Source organism: Dama dama, chromosome 11 (assembly GCF_033118175.1).
Source record: "Dama dama isolate Ldn47 chromosome 11, ASM3311817v1, whole genome shotgun sequence".
In the NCBI taxonomy this organism is placed as follows: domain Eukaryota; kingdom Metazoa; phylum Chordata; class Mammalia; order Artiodactyla; family Cervidae; genus Dama; species Dama dama.
Window position 1 is genome coordinate 18,813,700 of NC_083691.1, and position 18,383 is coordinate 18,832,082.

Here is an 18,383-nt window from a genome sequence, read left to right on the forward strand (position 1 = left end):
TATGGGAGCGCGGCCCCAAATTCATTTGCTACTCTGAAGCCCAAGACTTGGAAAGCTACCTCAGAAATCTGCCTTCTCTTAAAAAAAAAATGACCCTACCCTTTAAAATTTAATGACATTAAAAATGTCATTGCCAAACAACTGAAAGGACACTAAATCTCACTCGTGATTTTTTAAAATGCAAATTAAAAAAAAATTAGATACTGGTTTTCATCTAAAGACTAGCAAATTCTGAGCATGCGCCTGTCTGGGGAGGTCCCATGACCCATTGGTAGCAGTCCAATGGGGGCAGCCTTTTGGAAAACAGTTGGGTAAGATCTATACAGACTGGAACTGTGCACGCCTTTTTCACAGCACCAGCAATTCTGGAGATTTATTCTATGTCTGTACTTGACCAAGTGTGCAGAGTGTGTAGATAGAGGGATGTGTATTACAGAATGTAATTGTGGAAAACTGGAGATAAAAACACTAATTGCTTGCAGGTAGGGTCTAGTTATCACACATCAATACAAAGAAATAATCTGCAGCCATTTTTTTTCAGAGAGAGATTCTTTATTGAAACATTTAATACTGTGTTATTTCAAGTAAAGAATTTCACATTTTGCATAGATTTTAATCACACCTTAATTCATAGGCAAGTCTTGCCTGACTCTTGCGACCGCATGGACTGTAGAGGAGCCACCAGGCTCCTCTGTCCATGGCATTTCCCAGGCAAGAATACTGGAGTGGGTTGCCATTTCCTTCTCCAGGGGATCTTCCCAAACCAGAGATCGAAGTCAGATCTTCTGCACTCAGGTGGGTCTCCTGCATTGCAGGCGGATTCTTTAATGACTGAGCCACCAGGGAAGCTGATGCATAGTCTCAATAGTATATATATATATATATGTATATATATATATGTATATATGTCAGTCGCCATCTCCCAATTCAACCGACCCCACAACAGCCATTTTTTAAAATACAGGCGATGTATACGTGTTGACATGGAAAACTCTATAGTAAGTGAAAGTGAGCAAGCTGAGGAGGGCCGTACACTGTACGGACTCCATTGTATAAGAAAATATACCATATGTATATTACTTGTATATATACACAGGAAATATCTGGAAAGTTATAGGAAAACTGGTAGCAGTGGTTATCTCTGGGGGGGAGGGACAGGATGGAGAAGGGAGCAGCTCTGTGCTCTAAACCCTCTGTATTGCTTACGTCTCCTTTTTTTAAACTATAAATATGTATTATTTTTATAATTCAAGAACAGTAGAAAAATTTAAATTAAAAAAGATATTGTCAACATCTTACAAATACAGATTTTTTTTTACATTTAAAACAACTATTTGTTTTTAATTGAAGGATAATCACTTGACAATATCGAATTGGTTTCTGCCATGGATCATGAATCAGTCATAGGCACACATATGTCCCCTCCCTCTTGAACCTCCCTCCCCCCTCCCCGCCCCATTCCTCCCTCCCTGCCCCATTCCTCCCTCCCTCCCCCCTCCCCGCCCCATTCCTCCCTCCCTGCCCCATTCCTCCCTCCCTCCCCCCTCCCTGCCCCATTCCTCCCTCCCTCCCCACTCCCTGCCCCATTCCTCCCTCCCTCCCCCCTCCCTGCCCCATTCCTACCTCCCTCCCCTCTCCCCGCCCCTAGGTTGTTACAGAGCCCCAGTTTGAGCTCCCTGATTGACACAGCAAATTCCAACTGGCTATACAGATATGGATTTTAACTTCCATTTTAGAGAGCACTTAAAGACAAATGAAACAAGCTGGCATTCAGATTTATAAAATGGACCCAATGTTTTTTATTAATACACCAGTTTTATAACAACCTCTGGCCTTTACTGTTCTTGTTTCTGGTTTTGTGGTTTGGTGTTCATTCATTCATCCCATATTGATCTTGCGCCTATTACATATCAGACTGTGGTGCTGGAGGAGACTCTTGAGAGTCCCTTGGACTGCAAGGAGATCCAACCTGTCCATCCTAAAGGACATCAGTCCTGAATATTCATTGGAAGGACTGATGCCGATGCTGAAACTCCACTACTTTGGCCACTTGATGCGAAGAATTGACTCATTTGAAAAGACCCTGATGCTGGGAAAGATTGAAGGCAGGAGGAGAAGGGGACAACAGAAGATGAGATGGTTGGATGGCATCACCGACTCGATGGACATGAGTTTGAGTAAACTCTGGGAGTTGGTGATAGACAGGGAGGCCTGGCATGCTGCAGTCCATGGGGTTGCAAAGAGTCGGACACAACTGAGTGACTGAACTGAACTGATGTATCAGACAGGGGAATGGAAGCATGAGACTGTGCATCTCCTGCAATAGGACGGTCATTTAAACCAGTCGCAGATGTGGTACTGATGGGAGGAGGCTAACTCACTAACTCATTTAAGAAGGCAATGGCAACCCACTCCAGTACTCTTGCCTGGAAAATCCCATGGATGTGGACGGGAGGGAGGGAGAAGCAGAATGGATGCCTGCAGAGGAACATTATCTCTTCAGGGATCACTTCCTGGACATCTTCTGTGTGGATACCAGGAGGCTGGGGACAGGAAAATGGAAGCAGTACAATCCCTGCCCTCCCTTGAAAAGCTCCCACTATGGTGGAGACAGACACAAGTAGAGAATCAATTGCTACAGACAGAAAGTGGTAAGTGTGGTAAAGGGGTGATGCTTAAGTACTGTGTGTGCACGTGGGACACTTAACCCAGCCCAGAAGGCTGTGGAGGCCACCTGAAGGAAGGGGAGGGAGTCCTAGCCCAGGCTGGAGGGTGGAGTGGCGTCTCCCAAGCAGCAAGATGAGTAGGGGCTGGGAGTGGGGTGGGGCAGGGGAGGTTCCCAGGGAAGAGGACCACCGCCAGGAGCAGAGTTGCAAAAGGGCAGGCAAGCTGATCAGACACACTCCATGCAAAGGCATTGGGACTTATATCCTGAGTGTAATAAGATGATGTGATCTAAAATCTGTGCTTTGTATAGGTCCCTCTGGCCATATCTGGAGATGGATCAGAGGAAGAAGAGGGAAGGACTACGTACAGAGACACTGTTTCTCAAGTTGAGTCTCATCTGCAGCACAACTCTGCAGAGCTGCACCATTCCTGGGAACCACCTGTACTATTACTTAATTTCTTTTTAAAGTTAGACCACTTTAAAAAAATAAAATTTCTTTAAACGAGTTGCTTCTACTGCTGCTGCTAAGTCGCATGAGTCGTGTCCCACTCTGTGCGACCCAATAGACGGCAGCCCACCAGGCACCTCTGTCCCTGGGATTCTCCAGGCAATAATACTGGAGTGGGTTGCCATTTCCTTCTCCATTGCATGAGTGAAGTCGATCAGTTGTGTCCGACTCTTTGAGACCCCATGGACTGTAGCCTACCAGGCTCCTCCGTCCACATCCATGGGATTTTCCAGGCAAGAGTACTGGAGTGGGTTGCCATTGCCTTCTTAAATGAGTTAGTGAGTAAGAAAAAAGAAGAGACTCTCTGGCTTTAGCCTGGTACTCAGGGCTAGAGGACAGAAGCTGGCAATGGCAGAAAAGTGAAAAAAGTGAGGGTGAAGTTGCTTCAGTCATGTCTGACTGCAACCCCATGAACCGTACATAGCCTGCCAGGCTCCTCTGTCCATGGCATTTTCCAGGCAAGGATACTGGAGTGGGTTGTCATTTTCTTCTCCAGGGGATCTTCATGATCCAGGAATTGAGCCCAGGGCTCTGGCACTGCAGGCAGACTCTCTACCGTCTTAGCCACCAGGAAGGAGACAGTGAGAAGTGTCTGTGGCTGCTGTTTAGGCCCCAGGAGACCTGGAGATCAGGGAGCAGGAAGATGGTGGGAGTGGATGAGGGGTTGGGGCTAAGTAGAGGTCCTGATGGCTTCCATGTTGCTAAATCCTCATCTTCCTTGACATCCTGGCAGCATATGACCTGGTTGACCACGGTTTCCTCCTTGGTTCCATTTTCCTCCTCCCTCAGGGACCGCCACCCATCCCCCCGTCCTGTCTTCTCTGCAGAGTCCTCTCCCTCTCTGTGTTGGAGGCTCCAGGATCCAGTGTTGGTCCTGTTCTTTCCTCCCCACGGCCATGGTGATTCACCCCATCTCCAGGCTCTCAACACCATCTCTGTGCTGATGGTTCCCAGATGTCTTTTCAACCCAGACGTCTCCCCACGACTCCAGACTCATATCCAACCATCTCCTGATACGTCTACTTGGGTCTCCAACAAAAGCCTTGAAACGAACATGTTCAAAATGCAACTCCTGACCTCCCCCAGACCTCTTCTGCCTGCAGTCTTCCCCGTCTCAGCGATGGCTGAGCATTCTTCTCAGTTTTTGGCTGCAAACCTTGTAGTCCTTGACTCTCTCTTTTTTTTTTTTTTTTCCTCACACCTCACATCTGGTTTTTAGGAAATCTTGTTGGTTTTACCTCCAGAATAGATCCAGCATTTGACCATTTCTCACTACTCTATCCCACCACCCTAAGCCAAGCAACTGTTTTCTTTGGCCTGGTCTTCCTGCTCCCAGATCTGTCCCCTACCACCCAACAGCCAGCTTCATCACTTTAAAACAACAAAGGCAAAACAACACGTGCCTTTGTTGCTGTTCAGTCGCTCAGTCCTGTAGGACTCTTTGCAACCCCACAGACGGCAGCACACCAGGCTTCCCTGTCCTTCAAGATCCCCCAGAGCTTGCTCAAACTCATGTCCATTGAGTCACGTGCCTGCCATACTCCAACTCTTTCGATGCTTCCCCACCTCACTCAGTGAAACCCAAGTCTGCACAAAGGCCCACAAGGCCCGCAGTGTTCCCTGTCCCCATCTCCCCTGTCCTTCAGCACCCCAGCCCTTCAGTGTGGGATTACTGAACACACCAGGTATCCCCAAATTCTGCCGTGCGGTGCCTCTGCCTGGACCACCCCTCCCCACCTCTGCCTGGACCACCCCTCCCCACCTCCTGAAGGCCTCACCTCCTTCAAGTCTTCAAGTGGATCCCACCCTCTGCTCCCAGCTGCTCTACTTTCCCTCCCGCATAGCTTTCTAAACTATCAGTACAATTAATTAATTTTGTTATGGCCTGTTACCCCCAAGTCGGATGCTGGAAGAAGGCAGGGAATATTGTCCCCTGTGTTCACTGCAGGTATCCCCAGCACCTAGAGCAGTGCCTGGCATAGAGGCCAGTCTCTCAATAAATACTTGCGGAAGGAAGGGCAGACCCTGGAGAAGGGAGCTTCCACTCGGAAAGGCCAGCTGGGGCCAGGAGTAGGCAGGGGTGGAAATGCATAGAAGCTAGCGGGGCAAAGGAGTGACAGAGGAGTGATGCGGCTTGGGGGTGCTGGGAGGGGCGGCAGTGGGGGGCGGGGAGGAAGAATACAGGGTGGCCGGGGACGTCCAGATGCGCTTCCCAGAGGGCTAAAGAGGTGGGCAGGGATGGAAATTCGAGGCTGGTGGGGGCGTCCGGAGTTGCGGGGGGGGCCACAGAAGAGGGGGAAGGGACAGGCACTTGGGATGCGGGCGGCTGGGGTGATGCTGGGGTGACCACTCGGCGGACACCCACCCCACCCTGGCCGCGCGGGGGAAAGGCGGGGAAGCTGGAGAGAAGCGCCGTCTTATGAGGTCGTGGCAGCTTTGCGGCTACTGTCAGAAAGCGAACAATCTTAAAGTGGATGAACGGGGTGGGGGGTGTGGTTCTAAAGCCGGACAGTTTCGGGCGGCGGGGGGTGGGGGCGGGTAAGGCGAGGAGGGACACGTCTGCGCTCCCTCGGGTAAAAGGCAAAGGAGCCTCGTAAGGAAGGGGGACGCGCTCGGAGAGGTGAGAGGGACGAGAGGGTGCAGGGCCCCGGCTCCACCGGCCCCAGGCCGGGAGATGCCCGAGGCGGCAGAGCAGCGGACCGCGGGGCGCCGTGAAGATGCAGCCGCTAGGTTGGGAGGGGAGGCTCCACCACTGGAGCGGCGGTGGGCTTGGAAGAGCGCCCAGGGACCCGGGAAGGAGGCACCGGGGCCCGGCCCGTCCGGCGGGTGCGGCAGCCGAGCACGGTGACCGCGGGGCACAGCGGGTACGCAGCGCCCGGCCTCCCCAGCCGCGGGCGCGCCAGGAACCGCCGAGCGGCTGCAAGTGCGCGCCCGTGGGCCTCGCGGCTTGACCGGAGTCTGGGCCGGAGCTGGGCCCGGAGCTCCGGGCGCGCCGCACGGACGCGGCCACGCGGAGCGGCCGGGCCCCGCCCCGCCCCCCGGGGCCCGTCGGCCCCGCCCCGCGGCCCGGCCCGCCGGCCAATCAGACCGCGGTGCCCGCCCCCTGGCCCCCGAGGCCCCGCCCTGTGCCGGCGCCGCCAGCCAATGGGAGGCCGAGGCGGGGCGCCCTGTGCGCGCTGCCCGTGCCCGGCCGGCTCCGAGCGAGAAAAGCCGACCCAACCCGTCGGGGCCGCTGCTCCGGACCCGCCGCCGCCGCCGCGCCGCCGCCGCCACCTCCTCCCCCCCGGATCGGGTGTACTGTCCCAACCCGAAAGTCCAGTTCTGCGGCCCGGCAGCGGCGAACGAGCGCGATGACACAGGAGTACGACAAGTGAGTGAGGGCGCCGGCGTCCGCGAGGCCGGCCGTGCAGCCGGGGCCGCTGCTGTCCGCCCGGCCGGCCGGCTGGCCGGCCGCACCTGCCGGGAGGCCGGGCGGGGGGCGAGGGGCCCGGCGGCGGGAGGGGGCGCTCGGCTCGCCGTCCGCGGACTCCGCTTCTCCGCACCCCCGCCCTGCCTTTGTTCCTCCAAAGCCCCCCCCCCCCCCACCTAGGGGGAGACCCCTGCCTTAGGGGGTGCGGGCCTGCTCTCCGGAGTGGAACCCCCCCACCCCGCCCGCAGCTTCGGGGTCCTGGTCTGGGGTGGGTGGGCCACCCCTCGGGCGCGCCCCGATTCTGCTCCCCGGGGTAGGGGGGCGCGGGGGCTTCGCGCCCCCGCGCCCCCAACCCGGGCGGCTTTGCTCTTTGGGACGCGCTTCGCGGCTGCAAAAGGGGAGCCTTCTCAGGTAATCAAGTCTCTCGTCGCTCAACCGTGTCGTTCGGCCGCCTGCTAGAACCTCGGAACCGAGAGATCTAGGGAAAAGTTGAAGTGCTCGGGTGTCCTGGCATTTTCTCTTTTTTTCCCCTGGCTGACTGTGTGAGTGAGAAAATTGCTGTTGGAGTTCTTTTGCCGCTTGCATCATTGGTGGTAATTACAGATTGCTGTAATTAAAAATGCTCAGAAATATCAAGAAGGATGAGACTTTGAAATCAGGGTGGTAAACTAGGAAGCTTTGTCCTTACTAATAATGCTTTCATGGAGCTCGTGATTGAAGAAATGTTTTCATAAACTGTAAGGCAGTAATGTAAGCCGTTAACATTAGGAGACACCGGGCGAGGGACGCTTCTGTATATCCTTTGCAGCTTTTCTGTAAATATAAAATTGTTCAGAAAAAAATGCAAGTCGCACCCAACCAATCAGTTATATTTGAGATCAGTGAATCCGGGGCACAGCAGTACTTCTCCCAGTTTTGTAATTATTTGCTGAGAATCATTTTGTGTAAGGGTGCTATTTTTCTGGAGGAGAGGTTTAGATAGTATTATGTATGGAACAGCTTAAGTGGAATAACTTAACCTTGTGTTGTACAGTATGCAGATAAATTATTGCTTGAAAATATATAATTCAAGGAGAGGGCAGTGATGAGCCTTTAGGGACTGTCATGAGGAAGTAGACTAAAAAAGGCAGCTGGTTTCGTGTTTATTTCTTGACTTATAGTTTAGATAAGGCATATTTCCAGAGCTAAAATTTTGGCCTGAGGCACAGTTTGGAAATAGTTTAAGACACCTTCAGGGTGATCACACACAAAATCATTTGCAAAGAAATATTTATTTTCTGTTGCTTGTGCAGATTTGGGATGGGGGTGGGAGAAGAAGGGAAGCTGAAGAACTAGCATGAGGAGAACTGAATGAGCCAAGTGCTGCCATATAGTCTTCTGGAAGTAGCTATTACACTCTTAATATTACAGCTTAGCAAGACCCCAGAGAGTCATCCCGGGGTACCACTGGCTCAGCAGCTCTTGTTCTGTCCTCCTGGTGGCACAAGGAATACCCCTTTGTATATTCTTAATTTTTTGTAAAATTTGAGATTTGTAGGAAGTCTTCATTTTTAAACTGAACATGCACTTTGAACAACCCATTGTGTTTGTTTTGTGTTAAAATAGTATACCACCTTCAAGATTTCTTTTCCTACCAAATGTGCACTCCTTGAAATAAGATTTAATTTTGACTGAGGATGAATTAAGTTGTTGGATTTCCTCCCCCGCTCCTTTTTCAGAATCTCTGTTTTTAAAGGGCCTAGGTGACTGCCAAACCCTAACCTTGTTGATTACTTGAGAAGATAATCAGTCTTTCTACATTCACTTTTAGAGTAGGTAGGTCACCTTTAGGCAATTTACATATTTCATTTGTGTGTTACAATGAGAATAGCTCTTTTAATTTGCTTGTTAGAATAGTGATAATTCGGAGTAGTTCTGAATATTTAAACTTTTTTTTTTTTCAAGAAAAAAAGTGCTTAATTTTGCTGGAGGTAGTTTTCCACTTTTTTCTTTTTATTGACTTACTCAACAGAGCCAACTGAGCAGTTGTTGAGGCTGTTTACATTTCAGGTTTTTGGAATCAGTCATGTTTGCTTTACTCTTTTAAGTTAAATCTTCTATAAGACTCTACTAAAGTTCTCTGTTGATGTTCTGGATTTTTCCCACCAAACTACAGCATTAATATGAAGCAGTTCTTGCCCCAAGTGAAAAACCAGGAAAGATTTTTGAGGACAGATTCCCCAACCTAAAAAAAAAAAAATCTTATTTCCTTAAAAAAAAATCTCTTTTTGTCCAGCGGCTTCATTTATTATTGTAGATTCTTAAGTGTTTATCTCTAAGATAAACAGTGAACTCCCAAGCCAGAAAATTGTGTCTCCTTATTGGTTTACAGTCCCCTTTGGCCACATTCCATGCTCAATCTGCTGGTAATCAGTAGAATATTCTAAGTTTCTCATATACCCCCGAGGATTAAACCAAGTTATCCCTTCTTCCTTCCATCCCCCCTTCTCTCCCCCTTGTTGGTAGTTTGAGGCATGGCATCACCCAGAGAAGGAGGGAAATAGCAGTATAGCAGCTTGAGGATGGAACCGGATGTACTGCTGGAGGGGACAGTCCTGAGTGCCTGTGTTTGAGGAGAGTGCATGTTCTTGGCCTTACTTTGTCCTTGTGTTTGTTTATGTAAAGCGTTTGAATAGCTTCACATTTTCTTGGAGTGAGTTTTTGACTTTTGGTTTTAGTGGGGTTTTTTTGTGTGTCCTGGGTTCCACGTGAAGGTTAACTGCAGGTTCCCTGGCTGTCTAAATATTGTACATCTTCCTGGGTGACCCATTGGGCTACATTTAAGTGGGTTGTCTTCTGATCGTGTCTTAACTTACTTTACTAATGATGAAATGATGAAACAGTGGACTGTTTTATTGCAAAATCAAGAATTGGCTGTTTGCTTTTTCAAAAATTAGCTTATGATGATTTGCCATAGAAGAAGATGTGATATATATATATATACACACACACACATATATGTTGTTTTTTTCTTTTCTTTTTAAAAAAATCTCTCCCAAGCAAACGGCCAGTGTTGGTTCTTCAGAATGAAGCACTTTATTCACAGCGGCGTTCCTATACTAGTGAGGATGAAGCCTGGAAGTCTTTCCTGGAAAACCCGCTCACTGCAGCAACCAAAGCGATGATGAGTATCAATGGTGATGAGGACAGTGCTGCCGCGCTGGGCTTGCTCTATGACTACTACAAGGTGGGTTTGCTTGCTCTTCAGAACCCCGTAACTACTGTCCAAGGTGCACTTGATCCAACAGCATATAAAACAGTAATTTGCTGGTAGACTGTAATGCAAGTTGCTTCTGTAGTGACTATAAATAGTTTAATGAGTGCTTTGACGTACTGTGGTTCAAAGCTGAAAATCTACAATCACAGAATCAAAAGGTGGTTTCTAAAATGTATGAAGTAGCCAACTGTTCTGGCTCTATCTGAAAGGTGAAGTTACTGCGAAAGAAGAAATTCTCTGTGCCTTAATGAGGTCGATCATTTCTTCAGAGGTAGCTCTTATCACCATCTAGAGTGGACAGGGGTTCCCTTTGCCCGTGTGCTAGCCCTTTCTTCCTAGGTAGTCCGCGTGGTTTCCTTTCCTCTAAATGGTATTGCGGGCATCTGATTTGATTTGATTGTGAGATTTCTTGGGGGAAAAAAAAAAAACTCATATTTTCTAGATTTTCTAGTTTAAGGTTCAGGATGTGTTTTACTGTCTGTTCCTTGAGGTTTGGATTAGTTTTAATTCAGTGCAGTCTGTCCTCTGCCTGAGGCTTTACCTGGTGTTTGTGTCTGGATTGACACCCCTGGTCTGTGTCGTCATCATTAGCCCAGTGATACTAGCTACCACCTACCGATTACCTATACTAGATGTGCTAGACGTGTTACCAGAATGCATGTTGTTTCTGATCCCTCTAGGAACCCTGCAAGATCTGTGCCATTATCCCCATTTTGCGGGTGATAAAAAATAAGGTTCTCAGGTCACATGACTAGTATGTGCAGCCAGGACTTCGGGTTATGCCAGGCCCCCTCTTCTGTATGCCATGCTGCCTCCTGGGGGCGGGGCTTTGCTTGCTGTGTTCACTGTGGCATCCTTTTTAACCAGTAACCCACATGCAGGGATGGCTATATATTACAGTTTATTTTCACCATCTTTTTGTCTTTAAAACTTCCATACCTGTAGAAAACTTAAAATAAAAAGATAGCTAATTCTCAGATACTTTCACCCAAATTCACCAGTTTCCAGCTCTTTGTTACCTTCTGACACTGTATTCTTTGTGGAATACAAAAAAGGCACAGGGTAAAAAGCAAAGAAGATAGCTTGATTATCAAAATTGGGTGGGGAGGGGGAACCTAAACCAAAGCTCTGTTTTCTGATGTAAGGCCATGTGTCCAGCTTGTTGTGTTTGAGGGAATGAGATAAGGTTTTTTTTCCCCCTTAGATAGGAATGGAAACTTACATAGTAACCAAGGATGCTAGAAGAAACTTTGCCTGGGAAGTGTAGCCACAAAAGTTTCCTTTGAAGTAGAACTCATATATCTGTTCTTCTTGTGGCTTGTTTTATTGACTCAGTATAGAAACTGTAAGTTCTTAAGTATTAATTATGAAGTTTGAAGTTAGATATTTTTAACTGAAACTTGAGAATGGGAGGAAACCAACAAGTTTAGTGCCAGAAAAACCTGTGGAATAACACTAGTTGCGGTGATTTTATGTGCGTGTGTTTTAAATAAAGGGTCCTGAAAGTATTATACATCTTAGAAGGAGATAAATCCTCATGTCTGCCCATCAAGGGTGGCAGTCTTAGTAGTACTATATGTCAGCCTTCTTGCAACAGATGTCCGGTTACTTATTTTCCTTTTTTAAAAACTGACTTACTTGTTTCAATTCTTTGAAACAAGGGGATGTACCCCTCAGTCATTTTTCCATAATAACCTTGGTAAAGCTTAAAAAACACGTTGTTACTACCAGAAACAATAATTCATTCTGCCTGTAAGGGTAAAATAAGAATGTAGAAATAGAGTTTCTACTTTTACATTGAAAACTAGTTTCAAACGTCTTAGTTTTTGGAGTATGTGTTGCAGAGAAGTCTCAGTTGGGTTGATGTCTGCAGGACATCCACTAATGTTGGCCTGCTCTCCCCTGTGCAGAGAAGCAGACTCGAAAAAGGAATAGACCCAACAGAGTCTGCTTTGTCCTTTGAGTGATAGACATTGTGAATCCCAGCGTCTCTGACAAAATGTATCATTTGGAGCCACCTTTTGGATCTTGGAGTGAATTGTTAATGTGGCTGATGCCTTTGATTTTGCATTTGATCCGAAAGGAAGGGTAGCAGAGAAGAGCAGGGAGAATGCTCAAAGAGCCTGGGTGTCTTTTCAGTAACTTCTTCTCTGTCATGTTACATAGATAAATGGGCAAAGCCCGACCAGAGGTATTTCTCTTAAGAGATGAAACCCACACTTCATGACAAAGTAGATTTGTGATGTTCTGAGTTTCTTTGGCAACTGAATAGAAGCTGGTTTTTGCATATCAACCCAGTGACCAGATTGTGGACTCCTGGAGAGCAGACACTCTCTTATTCATTGTGCTTCCTTGGAGCCTGGGGTTCGGTAGGCAGTCCATAGTCACCTGAAGGGTTGCACTTACTAAAAAGTAGGGATTGTGTCTCTACTTTGGGAGTGAGAACTAAATTGTGGTCCTGTGTGTTGATATCTCAGGTTCCGCGAGAGAGAAGGTCATCAGCAGCAAAGGCAGATGTTGAGCATCCTGAGCCGGACCATAGCAAAAGGTAAGGTTTAAGACAGAGCGTGGAACAGTATGCTACAAATTCCTGGTTTCTGTGAAAGTTAAAGCAAGAGCTTGTTTAAGTGAACAGGAACTAGAGGAAGACATGGATAATTTGGACTCTTTATATCTGAACACAGATTTCATTACTGATCTGCCCCTTACTCTGATTCTGTTACTGAGAAGTCACCAGTTTCTGTAGGAGAAGTTCTCTTTTCTCGAAAACAAAAACAATTAACTGTCTCCTCATCCAAAGGGATTTTTTTTTTCATTATTAACAACATGACTGCACTGTTTCCTTATTTGTCTTTTAGGTTCTCTTAAGAACAGTGTGACTTAAGGCAATGGCAGGGGTCCATTTAAAAAAGTCATCACCAGTGACCTTAAATAAGTACCTATGTGAAACTTAATAGAGTATGTTCAGCTGTATTCCAAATGCCTATCGAGGTTATTTTTGAAATATTTTAAGTTAAAACTTTCAGAAAATTAAGTCTTGACTTTATAGACCTGGGAAAAAAGCTAAATATATCTTTTAAATTGTTCTGAGTTCTATTAGTAGTACAAGAATGAAACATTTTTGAAGAAAGAATGATCACTTGGAATCCCACTCTGCTGACAGTTTATTTGTTTATTGTTTGGGCAGGCAGGTGCACTTTATGTGGTTGTGGTTGTATTCACAGGTAGGATTTTCTTCTACTTAATATGTTACATAAGTTTTTCTACATTGCTGTTTTAGTCTTCATAATTTGGAAAAGGGCTTATAGCTTTTATCTTTTACTTTTTGTTATAGGCACTTTCAAACATAACAAAAGTAGAGAAGTAGCATAAGCCAATAGATACTCAGCTTCAACTGTTATCAGCTTAATTCCTGCTGTTTGATCCTTGTTGCTGCTGTTGTTCAGCCCCTAAGGCATGTCCGATTCTTGTGACCCCACGGACTGCAGCACACCAGACTCCCCTGTCCTTCACTGTCTCCTGGAGTTTGCTCGAACTCATGTCCATTGAGTCAGTGATGCTATTTAACCATTTCATCCTCTTTTGCCCCCTTCTCCTGCTGCCCTCAATCTTTCCCAGCATTGGTGTCTTTTCCAGTGAGCTGGCACTTTGCATCAGGTGGTCAAAGTATTGGAGCTTCAGCTTCAGCACCAGTTCTTCCAATGAATAGTTAAGTTGATTTCCTTTAGGATCGACTGGTATCTGTTTGATCTACTCTTCCCTTTCTCCAACTTTCTAATTAGTTAATATTTAAATTTTATTTATTTTTGCTGGAGTATTTTATTTTAAATCAGACCCTAGCTATCCTTAGTATCAGGACTATATCTGATTTTTTGCTGTTACAAAGCCTTAATGAACAACTTTCTAGATAGCTTTTTCTTTTTTCTTCTTTTTCTCTAAGGAAATTTCTTTAAAATAGTCATGGGAGTGAATTTATGGTTTTAAGTTTGAATATGTTATTGATCTTGAAATCTGCCAGTTTACCAAATTGTTTTTTCCTTGTAAGTATAAGCCTGTATGATTTGAGGGAACTTTCAAAATGTATGAATTTTACCCTAAGCTAAATATCATCTTATATTGCCCAGGATATTTGTCGAGCCAAAAGTAACTCTATGTTGATGTATATGATGGTTCAATATAATCATGGGGTGGAGGGGGGTGGGGTTGGTGAAAGCGAAAGTGTTATTCGCTCAGTCCATGTCTGATTCTTAGTAACCCCATGGACTGTAGCCCACCAGACTCCTCTATCCATGGAATTGTCCAGGCCAGAATACTGGAGTGGGTAGCCATTCCCTTCTCCAGCGGATCTTCCCCACCCAGGTATCGAACCCAGGTCTCCCGCACTGCAGGCAGATTCTTTACAAGCGCTGAGCCATCCCGGAAGCCCCCAGGAAAACTGACGGGTGTGGGCCCCCGTGTGCCAGGCATCACTGCACGCTTTTCAGCATACTCTCCTTTCATCCTCATCACAACCTTGTGAGGATAGGTACCGTCATTATCCTCATTTATAGATGAGCATGTAGTTACTGAGAGATCTTGAATCTACCTTGTCTGACTCTGGCATCTGTACTTTAACCTCCAGCCTATACTGCTGCAGTTAATCACGAGTGTAGCTTCAGACTGCTAGTAAAATATGACAATTTTATGGGGGTTATTGGAAATAAAATATAATAGAGGAAAGCTCTGAGTTCTCAGCATTCCAAATGAAGTTTTACTCAGTGCTTTGACCTGTAACTAGAGGGCTTTTTCCTTTCTCTTGTGATGGGTTATCATGCCATTGCCTATTCATTTGGCTTCTACCAAGTGTGTGGTTATTATTATTGCCCAGGACCCAACAGCCCAGTGCCATTTGGAAAATTAAAATTGTCCCGGAATTGTATCAGCTCTGAGTTTGAAAACACGCTTCTCTCTCCTTAAAGAAACATACCAAACGTGACGGAGCAGCCCCTCATCTCTGCTGGCGAAAACAGAGTGCAGGTGCTGAAGAACGTGCCGTTCAACATCGTCCTTCCCCACGGCAACCAGCTGGGCATCGACAAGAGAGGACATCTGACAGCCCCCGACACCACGGTCACCGTCTCCATCGCGGCGATGCCCACCCACTCCATCAAGACGGAAAGCCAGCCCCACGGCTTCGCTGTGGGCATCCCCCCAGCAGTGTATCACCCCGAGCCCACGGAGCGTGTAGTGGTTTTCGACCGGAACCTGAACGCTGACCAGTTTGGCTCCGGCGCTCAACCCCCCAACGCGCAAAGGCGCACTCCAGACTCTACCTTCTCAGAGACCTTCAAGGAAGGCGTTCAGGAGGTACAGGAAACGCAAGCATCTTCCTAAGACGCTGCATGTTTGTTTAAGTATTGGGTTCCACCTCTTCCTTGTTATGTAAGCTTGAAACTCAGCCTGAAGTGAGTGGATTGGGAACAAAACAGGTTTCTCTTTTTTTTTTTCTTTTCTTTTTTTTTTTTAAGAGAAAAGATCCACAGGTATAATTTGTAAACTAAACCTATAAAACCAGAAATTATTATCAAGGGCACATGGCTAATCTTACCAGCAGCTAAGTTAACAATTATGATTTCAACCAAGCGCTTTGCTGGAGAGTAAGAAGGAAAGCCGCATACATAATCTTCCACAGACAACAGACACAGCCTCACAGTCTGTTTTTGGCTTTGGTCCTCAGCCAAATCAACCTCCCCTCAACCGGTCTTAATATAAAAGGAGTTATCATGTATTTGCCTCATATTTCTTGGTTGGCAGTATTGTCGGGGAGCAGGTAGATCTCAATGACAAATGCACCGTGTGACATTTACCCATCACTTCCAATACTTCCGAGGGTTTCAGGGTGATAAACACATCACTCAGGTCAAAGTCAGGGACTGAGGATGTTTGGAACTGTGTTTAATGACTCATGGTGGGGTCAGAGAGTCCCTCCCCGCTTACAGAGTGAATAGAACAGTAGCCTTTCCTGAGAAGGCGCCCTGCTCCAGCCAGCCACAGTGCCAGCCTGGTACTGTTGTCGGAACTTGGTGCAGTGGTGGAGCTGACCCCTAAGGGTCATGAGATCTGGGGTGTAGACCCCAGAGTTTGGGCAGAAGTGGGATGTGTGGGAAGGGTGGGAGAAGAGAGAAGGCAGCGCTTAGTGGGAGCACCTACATAGATTGTCTTAGTTTGACCAAGTGGCGTATAAAATAGACATTTTTTTCTTTCTAATTTTCTCTTTAAATTTTTTGTAGAGTTAAAATTTTTGTCTTAGACAAGTTTTAAAAGCGCGGTGGGTTGCCTTAAGCCACAGACTCTGCTGCTGTGCCCGACGTCGGTCTTCGGTGAGCCTGATCACCAGTTACATCCTTGTGGCTTATCACATTGGTATTTCAGGTTTTCTTCCCCTCGGATCTCAGTCTGCGGATGCCTGGCATGAATTCAGAGGACTATGTTTTTGACAGTGTTTCTGGGTAATAGTTGTCTTTCAATTTGATTTTTTAACTTTCAACTTGTGCGACTTAACTTTCTATTATTAATTTGATCTTGAAAAATCAGAGGTGGCTTTTGGCGGCTTTCAACTCTACCTTCTTGCAGTTAGTGTGGTGACATCTTCGCTGGAGGACATTTGCTTTGTTTTAGTGCACTCGTTTTTGATCTCTTGACTGTGTTTCTCGTTTCCCTAATGCTTGGTGTTGGTGCTTTTCCTTCCCTTTGGTTTCTTTATGTGATGTAGTGGAGTGGAATCTCAGAGAAGACATGAAAGATTAAATCAGATCTGAGGTCCCTTCTGTTTCCAAAAGTATATAATCCTGTGAGAATTTAGGGATAGCATCAAGTGGATAAAGGCTTTTGTATTTTTATTAGTCTCACTATAAGCCAACTGTTTACTGGGCTGACAACCTCTTTTATGCATCATGGAATTGCATCTCACTCTGCAAATATGAATATTTTCAACTTTATATAAAAACATCTTCAGGTTTTTTTAGGAGTCTAGGATTTCATTTTGTAATTTCATTTTATGCATTTTTATGAGTGCTGTATTTTAAAATAAAAGTTTTATTTAAAAGTCTCGGATTTTACAGGAATCTGTAAGGCACACCTGCCTCAAGGTCCAGAAGTCACAAACTCTGGTCCCTTCAGGACCTGAGATGCAGGGGTCAGCAGGCATTTTCTTTGAAGGATCAGATAACAAATATTTCAGGCAACGTGGGCCATACGGCCTCTGTCGAAACTGCCCAGCTCTGCCCAGCTCTGGGCTGTATCACAGAAGCAGTTGTAATACAGAATCAAAGGGCATGGCAACATTCCAGTAAAACTTTATTTATAAAGATAGGGAAAATGTGCCAACCCCCGGCCTGACTGGGTTGTTAAACAGCTTCAGGGGGATATATAGGTGGGGCTAGAAAATAATAGAAAATGTAGAGGACCATGGAGTACCATCCGAGGACATTTAAATTATAGGTAAAAACATCAAAAAAGTGCTACATGGGCCAAGTCAGATTTCGTCAGAGGCCTGCCAGCCTCCTGTTTGCAACCCTTGCTGGGTAAGCACCGGGCTGGCAGCATGTCCTGTGAGATCTTCCAGAGTGCTTGTCACTCATTCGTAGCTTTAGTATCCTCAGCCTCCAAACCCCTAGTTTGTTAACATGGCTTCATAGGTTCTCTAGAGGTGGTCTGTAGTCCCACATCTAGGAGGACCTCTGGGCTGCTTGAGGTGATCTGGGGAAGATCAGCGAATGCCGGTGGTGACAGGATGCTGTCAGTTGGGATGTTTCACCTGCTGTGTGCATGCATCCACACTGCAGCATCTCACGTCTGAGCTCAGGCATAGGGAAAGCTTCCAAGGGGGTAGATTAGAGGTCTGTGACTTTTATTGTATTCTAGGAACAACTTTGAATACACCCTGGAAGCCTCCAAATCGCTCCGACAGAAGCCAGGAGACAGCACCATGACGTACCTGAACAAAGGCCAGTTCTACCCCGTCACGCTGAAGGAAGTGAGCGGCAACGAGGGCGTCCACCACCCAATCAGCAAAGTCCGCGTGAGTCCTGCCCTGGGCCAGTTGGAGCTCATTATTTCCAGGTCTGAGGTAGATCTAAATTAAGATCCCCGTGGTTGAGACTCCATGCTCCCGCTACAGGGGGATTGGGATCCATCCAGGCTCAGGGAAGAGGGATCCTGCGTGCCGCACAGGGTGGCCAAAAAATTAAATAAATTTTAAAAATAATGAAATTGCATTTTCATTTCAAAATAATGAAATTTCATTTCAAAAAATTTCAGTTTCAAAATAAATTTTTTTTAATTAAAAAAATTTTTTTTATTTTAAACTTTTTATTTTGTATTAGGGCATAACCAAATAAAAATGTTGTGGTGAAAACAAAACAATGTTGTAGTAGTTTCAAGTGAACAGAGAAGGGACTCAGCCATATATATATGCATGTATCCATTCTTCCCAAAATCCCACTCCCATCCAGGCTGACACATAACACTGAGCAGAATTCCAGTAGGTCTTCATTGGTTTTCC

General features: G+C 46.4%; 1 protein-coding gene across 3 annotated transcripts in view; it reads left to right on the forward strand.

Annotated features, from left to right (window-relative positions):
- Window positions 1–6,399: 6,399 nt before the first annotated feature.
- The window catches only part of GRHL1 (grainyhead like transcription factor 1), a 53,059-nt gene continuing 41,075 nt past the window's right edge, over window positions 6,400–18,383 (forward strand). For 2 of the 3 annotated variants that reach the window (XM_061154803.1, XM_061154804.1), the window contains exons 1-6: window positions 6,400–6,546; window positions 9,625–9,811; window positions 12,319–12,389; window positions 14,800–15,187; window positions 16,253–16,329; window positions 17,744–17,900. In XM_061154803.1, the coding sequence (XP_061010786.1) occupies window positions 6,527–6,546; window positions 9,625–9,811; window positions 12,319–12,389; window positions 14,800–15,187; window positions 16,253–16,329; window positions 17,744–17,900 (900 nt within the window). In that variant the 5' untranslated portion in view covers window positions 6,400–6,526. Of the gene's footprint in view, window positions 6,547–8,300; window positions 8,401–9,624; window positions 9,812–12,318; window positions 12,390–14,799; window positions 15,188–16,252; window positions 16,330–17,743; window positions 17,901–18,383 lie in introns of those variants that run through there. The other variant, XM_061154805.1, reaches the window with a different exon arrangement.